Source organism: Sapajus apella, unplaced genomic scaffold, assembly GCF_009761245.1.
Source record: "Sapajus apella isolate SASKATOON/1434 unplaced genomic scaffold, GSC_monkey_1.0 scaffold119, whole genome shotgun sequence".
Lineage (NCBI taxonomy): Eukaryota > Metazoa > Chordata > Mammalia > Primates > Cebidae > Sapajus > Sapajus apella.
The window spans coordinates 2327663-2338203 of record NW_022437059.1 but is presented as its reverse complement, the minus strand read 5'-3'; the positions used below and the strand labels follow the sequence as shown (position 1 = coordinate 2338203).

At 36.4% G+C, this 10541-nt stretch overlaps 1 protein-coding gene across 1 annotated transcript; it reads left to right on the top strand.

Annotated features, from left to right (window-relative positions):
- The first annotated feature begins 1166 nt into the window (after positions 1-1166).
- On the top strand, positions 1167-2114 carry LOC116538436 (olfactory receptor 10T2). The gene has a single exon (XM_032260821.1). The coding sequence runs from the start codon at positions 1167-1169 to the stop codon at positions 2112-2114; it is 948 nt and encodes a 315-aa protein (XP_032116712.1).
- Positions 2115-10541: the final 8427 nt, after the last annotated feature.

Below are 10541 nucleotides of genomic sequence, written 5' to 3'. Positions count from 1 at the left end.
CCTTATCTCAGGTGATCATCAATCTATTTTGTTTCATAGACAGATACACCATAACCTTGTGACCTAGGTTTTACACTTGCATCCCTTCACAGGAATCCATAAACATGTAGAACAAGTGTCGTAGAATCATGAAAGAGAATTCAAAGGCTATAGACTCCTTAGATTTAAAAAGGTAGATTTATTAAAGAACCCCGCTTTGATCATTCCACAATGTATACACGTGTGCAAACATCACATCATGCCCCATAAATAGATACAATTATTAGTTGCTAACAAAAAGCAAAATTTTAAAAGAAAATAATTTTAATGTAAAAATGACAGTTCTTTAACTGCATATTTAAATTTTTTGCTCAATTAAAAAAACAGAATCTCAAGATAAGAACACATGAGTCAAATGCAGGAAAACCCTATCCTGATTTAAGGGTCCAGGCTCTTCCAGTGTTTGAGTATCAAACCAAGACATTTGCCTCTCAACTCCTTAGCTGCAAAAGCAGCTGACACATAGACTGGAGTTACTATGTGTTAAGTGCTGTTTCAAGTACTTTACTTACACAATCTAAGTTAATTCTTATAACAACCCTATATAATACATTCTATTATTATTTATGTCTCACACTGAAATTCATATCTCTAAGTGGCAAAGGTAAGATTCAGACTCTAGCATTCTAGTTCCTGAGTCCATGATCTGAGGCAAAGTGCTTTAATGCCTTGACAGTAATGCTAATTAAATGGAAAGTGATATTAGGGAAAGAAACCAACATACTAGGATAGAATAGACATGCAAGGACCAAATACATACAATACAAGAAAAATAAGTTAAATTTTCTATTCCGTGTTAAAGGTAATGTTCCTCTAAAACTGGGAGAATTTTCTCAGTTTGTCAAATATTTTCAAATTTTCTCAGTTTTCTCAACGTTGTCAAATAGTTAGATCCTTTTAACTTTTAGGTATTTATATACTGTAGGTAATCATTTCTCTGTTATTTCAAATTAATGATTTATTGGAAAAATCATTAAAGGGGCTGTCTATAGATAGACTGAGAGAAAGAGATGTTAATATTATGAATCTGACAGTATGCTTAAAGTGGAGGCGTTGCAAAAATGTTCTTATTACAATGACAGTTATCATTTTGCCTCTTTCAAACATTTTCACAGAAAGTTCTTCAGATGCGAGGTTTCAACAAAACCACTGTGGTTACACAGTTCATCCTGGTGGGCTTCTCCAGCCTAGGGGAGCTCCAGCTGCTGCTTTTTATCATCTTCCTTCTCCTATACGTGACAATCCTGGTGGCCAACGTGACCATCATGGCCGTTATTCGCTTCAGCTGGACTCTCCACACTCCCATGTATGGTTTTCTATTCATCCTTTCATTTTCTGAGTCCTGCTACACTTTTGTCATCATCCCTCAGCTGCTGGTCCACCTGCTCTCAGACACCAAGACCATCTCCTTCGTGGCCTGTGCCACCCAACTCTTCTTCTTCCTTGGCTTTGCTTGCACCAACTGCTTCCTCATTGCTATGATGGGTTACGATCGCTATGTAGCAATTTGTCATCCTCTGAGGTACACACTCATCATGAACAAAAGGCTGGGGTTGGGGTTGATTTCTCTCTCAGGAGCCACAGGATTCTCTATTGCTTTGGTGGCCACTAACCTCATTTGTGACATGCCTTTTTGTGGCCCCAACAGGGTTAATCACTACTTCTGTGACATGGCACCTGTTATCAAGTTAGCCTGCACCGACACCCATGTGAAAGAGCTGGCTTTATTTAGCCTCAGCATCCTGGTGATTATGGTGCCTTTTCTGTTAATCCTCATATCCTATGGCTTCATAGTTAATACCATCCTGAAGATCCCCTCAGCTGAGGGTAAGAGGAAGGCGTTTGCCACCTGTGCCTCACACCTCACTGTGGTCTTTGTCCACTATGGCTGTGCCTCTATCGTCTATCTGCGGCCCAAGTCCAAGTCTGCCTCAGACAAGGATCAGTTGGTGGCAGTGACCTACACAGTGGTAACTCCCTTACTTAATCCTCTTGTCTATAGTCTGAGGAACAAGGAGGTAAAAGCTGCATTGAAAAGAGTTCTTGGAACGCCTGTGATAACCAAGACAAGCTAACAAAAAGAAGAAGAAGAAGAAAAATTAACTAGGACAGTCACAGAAGAAATCAAAGGCATAAAATTTTATGACCTTTGAAGCATGTCTCAGACAGTGCTTCCAAGGATTAAGACTACTTGTTGCCTTTTTATTTACTCCTATTCCAAAAAAAAAAAAAAAAAAAAAAAAATGCAAGTCAGTCTACAAACTATATTGTCCAATGTCTGGTTAAAAAAAAAAAAAAGAATTTGCACTTCACAAAAAGAGAAAAGCGTGAGAGGTTTTCAAGGAAAGGCACAACCCAAAACAAATATAAGGACAAGAATTGCTTTTCCGGTTGGAGAGACAGAGCAGGGTCTAGAGTGACTGGGAGCATTTTATCCAGGACTCAGGCATTCATCTAATAATACATTCATCTGTGTGCCAAGTCCCATTCAAAGAGTAAAAATTAAAATGAACAAATATATAGTTTATGGAGGTTGGGACTGGGTGGTTGGAAAGATGAACACTGAAAAAATATGATAATGCAAGATAATCAGATCAGTTAAAAGAATATAAATAAAGGGTTATGAGAATCAAAGAAACAAGCATTTATTTCATCTGAAAGGGAAAAACATTTAGAATAAGTGGGATGAAAAGAAGGGAGAGAAAATTTGAACTGGGCCTTAAATGAGGAACAAGATATTAATACGAAGAAATTGGGTTTTACAGTGACAAAAATGTTAGTCGATATGATCAGAATTGTTGATAATTCTAGATTTTTATTGTTTATCGTAAATTAAACTTTATTTTTGTTTATAGTTTTTGTTTTGTTTTCACCTAGCGATACATTTAAGTCTTTCAGATGATGTAATTTTATTTAGTAATAGACTAAAAATACACGACAATGACATCCTCATGCTTGCTGATCAAATAGAACACAGTGCTCTGAAGAGGTGAAAATGGCCATAATCTCTATGATGATCATAGCGTAACACTTATATGAGCCAAACATTTTATTGATTATAATAATATAATTTGAATTACAAACACTGATCAGAATTGATTTTAAATCTAAACTCTATCATTTTCAAGCTACATAATTTAAGAAATGTTATTTAAAACTATTGAAACAGATGAGCTTTGAATTTTTTCTTCTGGACAACTAAGATTTCCTTTTGAGTAAATATGTGAACTATCTCGTTCTCACAGTGCTTGTCTTCTACCTGAGGGAGTCAATTACTGTTAATTAGATTCTTTTTCTGCCCAGAGACCCAATCCATGCTAGAATTAAAACTTTCTCATTTGTTAAAATTATGTTACATCTCACAAATGAAAAGCTTAAATATCATTATTTGTATGACTATGAAAATTATATATAAATTTTTTTTTGAGACAAGGTTTCACTGTCATCACCCAGGCTGGAGTGCAGTGATGCAATCTTGGCTCACTGCAGCCTCTGCCTCCAGGATTCAAGCTATTCCAGAGTTTCAACCTCCTGAGTAGCTGGGATTACAGGCACCCGACACTATGCCCAGCTAATTGTATTTTTTGTAGAGATGGGTTTTCACCATGTTTGGCCAGGCTGGTTTCAAACTCCTGACCTCAGGAGATCTGCGCACCTCAGCCTCCCAAAGTGCTGGGATTACAGGCATGAGCCACTGCCCCTGGCCAAAAATATTTTTACATAACAAATTAACCAGCATGCTCTAGTCCCTCTGTAAAGCACCCTGACTGATTTCCATGGCACAAGGAACACTCATCTTTAACAGATCACTTTCTATTGTGCCTGCACATTTCTGCCCTTACAAATTGTAGTGGGGATTGGGGGTTGTGTTCAAAACCACTTCTAACAGTTGTATTTATCATTCTATTCACTCTATTTATAAAATATAATTTTGTACTATGTAACCTAATAAAGTATAATTGCAAAAAATCATTTCTTTCTAATACAGCCAGGTGAGTGTTTTGGAAGGACTAAATATGAGAAAGAATATAAAATCAAAACTCTAGAAGTCCTGTTCATTTGGATTTGCAAGTGTCTCTAAGTTGCTGCTCATATTTAAATTCACCAAAATGAAGGTAATGCATTGTGACTGGGCTTATGCTAGAGGTACTCTGAAGAACTCTAGTCAAGTAGTCCAACACTCAAAGTAAAAGTTTTATCCTTACATGAATATACTTATAAATATGTGTATTTTAAGTGGGTTGACTTAAAACATTTTAGTATATAAGAGTCATCTTTTTTATTTTCAACTCTGTCAGACTTTGGATTAATCAACCAATAACCTGGCCCTGTTGGGCAGATGCGAGGGTTCTGTTGTTTTTTTTTTTTTTTTTAACTATGTAAGAAAGTATTTTTCTATAGATGAGAATAGAAATGTAACACACAAGCAAAGGGAAATGTGCTAATGCTGTGGGTGTATGGTTTATTATTTTTCCTTTAAAACTAAGTCCATATGATTGTATAAACTGCTTTACAACTGAAGAAAGAGGCAGATGCAGTGACAACTCTTGTTTGTCCAAGTTACCCCTCAACCCCTGACATGCTTTGTTAGGAAGAAATTCACTATTTCCTTCTTGAGGCATTCTATCCTGAATTTTTCAGAAACCCTGGGGATTTACACATTTAAAAGGGGAATCAGAGTGGTTTCCATACCAAAAACAAGAGACAGCTGGTTCACTATGTGCTGCTGTCCTTCCCGCCAGCCACAATATCAGGAGTAGGATTGTTCCTACATGACTGACAGGCAGTGCTGGTTCACTCATCGCAATGGACTTCCCAACAGGCATGGTTCTTTGAGGGATATTAATCTGTTTCTCTCAGGTAAATTAAAACTCTCTCACACTTGTACTTTCCAGGTTTTAACTGTGCCCCCCTTTAATTCCCATTCACAATTCTATATGAACCACCAGCTTTCCTCAGGTAAACTGAGTCAGAATTTGTTCTGTTGTGTAAGCATTTCAGACCCCAAGTTGCCGTCAGTCTTTGCTTTATGAGGATAAGTGTCTACTACACAGGAGCTGCTCCTTTCAAACACTCAGAAAACAATCTGATCATAACGTTATGTGTACGTTTATCAAAACATCACACTGTATCCAATAAATATGTACAAGAAAAACGCTGAAAGATCTAGGTACCATTTTTTCTCTAAAACAATGAGACAAATTGCTTAAGGCAAATATACTCTTGCAACTTCAGGGTCTCCTCTATATACCTTTTCAAGTGTGTCTACCTAGCTGCCTATGAAAATTGATTCTGGTGATTTGAAGGTGATTTTCTCACTGGAAAAATAGGAAAATTAGAGAAAAAATATTTGAGATCAGAACCAGAAGTATACTTCCTCTAGCAGTGTATTCCCTACCAGCTGTTATCTTTTCTACTGAATTAAAATATACAATTACAATATAAGCTTGAAAAGGAAAATTACTTGAAGTGTTCCATAAAATGTTACATTTAACTAGAGCATGAATTTTAAGGAAAACAACTTCTATTTACTGTCTCCATTAAGTAACCGAGGAAAATACCTATTACATGTCTCAAAAGAGAAAGTCGTAGTTTTCTTTCTCTTTGTAATGATATGTGAATATTAGATTTTTATCGTGGAGGAAAAAAAGCTTTCTTGAGAAAAGAGATTGTAAGGTTTTTTATTTTTTTGTCAATTGTTTTTCCAAAATCATACATTAATATAAATGTTAAATAATTAATATCTTATCATAAATGTATGTTTGTTTTAACAAACATTTTAAAATGTAAATAGTTCTTTTGAGTTTTTATTATCTCAAAACTAAATTTGCTTATTATTTTTTAAAAATTATTCCCTTTCATATTGTAGAGATAGCTAATTAATTTTGCGACTAATCAAGAAACTACAAAAAACAATAAAGAAGAAAGTTTTCATACTACAACCCTGATGTCAGATTAAGACTGGCCCTTTTAGAAAGTATTTATTTAATAAAAAGCTCCTGATACTACTCAGCCATAAAAAGAAACAAAATAATGGCATTTGCTGTAACCTGGATGGAGTTGGAAACCATTATTCTAAGCAGGGTAACTCAGGAATGGAAAACCAAACATCGTATGTTCTCACTTTCAAGCAGGAGCTAAGCTATGAAGATACAAAGGCATAATGATACAGTGGACTCTGGAGATTCGAGGGAGAGGTTGGGAGGAGGGTGAGGTATAAAAGACTGTACACTGGGTACAGTGTACACCACCCCTGTGATGGGTGCATCAAAAGTTTAGAAATCACCAGTAAAGAACTTAGTCATGTAACCAAGCACCACATGTTTCCCAAAAACTACTGAAATAAAAATTTTAAACATGTTTTTTAAAAAGTTTCTGGCATACTACTTACAGGTCTTTGACAGAAGCTAAGTGCCAGGCAGCACTATCAGATATTGGACATGTATAACGACAAAACTGGGCATAATCAACAACTTTTAATCATGAATTGGAAGAAGTATATATGTGACTGAGATTTTTTAGAAATGCTCAAATACACAAGTATATGTGTGTATAGTTTACAATCCCAGAAGGCATATTTTTAAAAAACCATACTCCTACTCTTCTTTCAGTCTGCAACTATGGGCATTTAAGGGAGTTTCCCATGAATATATGACTCAGCATGAAAACTTCCAAGCATGGTTTCCCGCTAGTTCTGCTCAATATAGCAATACCAAGAAGAAGTGGACTCTGTGATCACTCAGATGGACCTGAACCATCATCAGGCAGCTCTCCAGGCGGAACATAGGTTTTCTCACTTTATTTGGGTGAAGAGACATCCAGAGGTGAAATTTACAACAAATCCTGGGAAGTTGCTTTGGTCTTGCCATTTTATGACAGACCTAGGACAAAAGTCAGACCATTGCTAATAAGGATATTTGGGGGAATAAGTAGATAGAAAAACCTCTAAGGACAATTCTTGAATATATAATTGTATCTACATAAATGTTCATCAGTAAAACCCCAAAATACAAATGATCTTAACAATCCAGTAGATGTGGTAACCTACTTTGAGATCATTAGTCATCATTCTTCCCAGCCTACCTAGTGTGTATTAAATGGGACGATGGACAAAGGGAGTATGCGGGCAGTGGGGAAAGCTATCTATACACTCAGCAAAATTGATTTAGCTGCATAAAAGCTCACCGGGCTACTGCTTATTGCTAGATGACAACAATACTTATGAACCCTGATATTTTGTGGGGTTTTTTTTTTTCAATTTGTTGCAACTCTGTCTTACATTTGCTGAAATAACCTATTGAGAATTCAGTATGATATTAGCTTCGGTAAGATATCTTGAAACAGAAGTATGCCATCTTGTGGAAGAAACATTTAATATGAAACAGTAATTGATATATGGTGGGCTTGTGGGAACCCTAGGAACGAAGTAGACGGTTCAACTCTCAACCGTTAACATCAAATTTTACTCAAAATATTTTCTTCCCAACCATTGCTGTCTGTGCTAACCCAATTGCTTATGGGCCTACAGAATTTGGAACCTAAAGAAAGAGCACTTCCTCAAAAATAGTCATTGGATTAATGAGACCATTGGCCATTTCAGGTTTCCCAAGCTATTGAACGACCAAGAAAACAAAGGAGCATGGTGTCACTTAGGGTGGCTTATCTGAGCATCAGAGAGAAATTTGGTTACAATTGTATTATAAAGATGTGAAGAAGAGACAGAATGTTGAAAGTCTTTATGCAGGTCTTACTGTACTACCCTGCATAGAGATAAAAGAAGACACGCACAATCTCATTAATTCTCCAAGGAGTCTGACTTGTCTGGAGTAAAGATTTGCATCAAATGCCAATCAATTACTAAGTTAAATGAAGAAAGAAAAAAAAAACATGGCTCGAGCAAATGAGTGGATGAAGCATAAGTAAACAAACAGCAATTATATCACCATCATCCATGGAAGAACTGAGGATTATAACTCCTAATGGTATTTCCAACTTTTAAAACTTTCTTCTAAAATTCATCTTATTTAACAGTGTGATGGTGGTACTTAAATTTACCACCTAGCCCAAAGACTGTATAATTCCGAGATGGTACTATGACAGGACTGAAGTGCATTAACATCACCGTCCAGAGGTCCTGCCTATGACTAATTTGTGACTTTAGGTGTTCTCCTTTTAGGATCAGTAAATACATTTCATTTTACTTTATGATGCTTAATCCAAGAGTCATTCTCTATTCCCATCATTTTCCTAACCTACAAGTAAACAAGATTACCACAACTGCCTCCTAACTGGTCACTCTGCTGCCACCTTTATCTCCACTGATAATCCTCTGAATCCATCTGCTCCTCCTCTCTCCCTCCATCTCTCCATTAGAGCCACAGTCTCCTTGGACTCCCTAGAACCCCAGGAATGCTCTAGGCTTGAAGCCTTTGAACTGATTATTCCTTCCCAGTTATGTGTACAACTGCTAACTTGCTCACCTCTTTCATGTCTTGGCTTAAATGTCCCATTCTTCATGAAGCTTTCCTGAATACCTTATATAAAATCATCATTCCTAACACCTCTACTCTTTTACCTCACTCCACTTTTTTCTACAGTACATATTACCTCTAATATATTATATAATTTACTAATTTATTCCGTTTTTTTTTCTGTGTACTAGAATTTAAACTCCTTGAAGGGAGGATTCTTTGTTTTGTTCACTAATGTGGTTTTTTTTACTAGAAAAGTGGCTAACACACAGTAGGTGGTTATTTAATACTATTTTATTAGATTAAAAATGGACATTTTGGGAACTATGTAAAGGAAGGGATATGTCTGTGTATTCAAACACGTGTACATGCTGTAAAGCCCAGCAGTGGAATCTAATGGAGATTACTATTTTCCGTTTGTCAGCATCCCTCTTTCAGGGAACGTTCTTTTCCTGACTCCATGTTAACCAACTGGGGAAACAAATTACAGGAAATTATAATTTTGACCCCAAGTTTGGGCTCATGACCCCAGCAGAGCAAACTCTTTTCTTTTACCCAGGATTTAAAATCTTGAGTAGAGACAGAGAGGGCTGGAAATTATCCAATGATAATTCCCTAAATAGATGACTAACAAGATCCTACAGCTAAGATATTCTGGTGTTGTTTATTTCCTTCACAAGGCGTGGCTGCTGAGTTCTTTCTTCACATACATGAACTGTCCACAAGCCTTCCAAAAATTATCACTTTTACTTACATAGCAGAATTTCAAGAACTGTAAAGAGTCTGAGATTTTGCACTTGTTGCAAGCTACAAAGTTAGTCAATTCAATTTCATGAATGCCAGCAGAAGACTCCTAGGTCCAAGACAAAGGACAGCTTATTACTCACAGTAATAGTAGTAGCCAGACTATCAAAATCTGTGGTGAGCATCAGTTCCCACAAAGAAATGTGAAGCTGGCTGGAACATCTGCACATATAGTGATGTATATTACAGGAGAGGACCCAGAGCTTAGTGACAAAGATAGCCTTAATGTTCCCTTCGGCTTGACTGAACTTTAGACAGGCTTTTTCCTGACTGCGGGCACCTGCCCTCCTTTTCCTTAAAATGTTTACTTTAGAAAACTTGTAAATTATTTATCTGCCCCTGTGTGATATAAATCTTTTTAAAAGTCTTTTATCAATTTTAGAATCCAGAAATATTTTTCTTAAGGACCCGAGAGCCATCTCTTTGAAATGTAATCATCAAAAAAATACAGTCCCCTTATCTCACAGGTTCTGTAGCAGAGTAGCAGCCCAACTTCAGTGAGTGCCTTACTAAAGTCACAAAACTACTACCTCCTGTCATAAAGATATGAGGCGTATTTTTCCTTTTGATGAAGCCGATTAGTAATCATAGATGGTCTACTGTCCTCCAGTACTTCTCTACTAGCTTACCTCAACCTTTAAAAACCTTCTTGCTTCTGGTTTTGATGTAGTTGCTTAGTTCATACTAAGTTTTGGTCTTGCTTCTCTATTGAAATGCATTTAAATAGAATTTTGCTTGATGATTTAACATTGTCTAGCACAAATTAGCTTTGACATAGGGGAGTTGAAACTTTTATAAGGACAATAAGCACACCTCAGAAAAAAAGGCAATATCTAACATCTGCCTCTTCCATGGCTGTCACCACAGAAACACTAAGGAAAATCTATTCTGAAACAAAGGTGCCAGAGTTCTCCCACAGTGAGCAGAAAAGTGAGACACATAGACAATTATCTCCCAACAGTTAATTCGGTACCTTGAAACTAAGGGAATTTGACATCCTTTATGACATATTTTTCTATTACAGAGATCCCTCGGTATCCACAGGGATTGGTTCCAGAACCTCTTACAGATACCAAAATTCATGGATTCTCAAGTACCTAATAAAAAATGGCACAGTAGTTGCATAAAACCTATGTATATACTCCTGTATACTTTAAATTATCCCTGGATTACTTATAATATCTAATACTACATCAATAGTGGTTATACCTAACTGTTTAAAGAATA

What these genes read in the sequence shown, in the direction of transcription:
- LOC116538436 (XM_032260821.1), top strand. Translation starts at nt 1,167, where the DNA reads ATGCGAGGTTTCAACAAAACCACTGTGGTTACACAGTTCATCCTGGTG.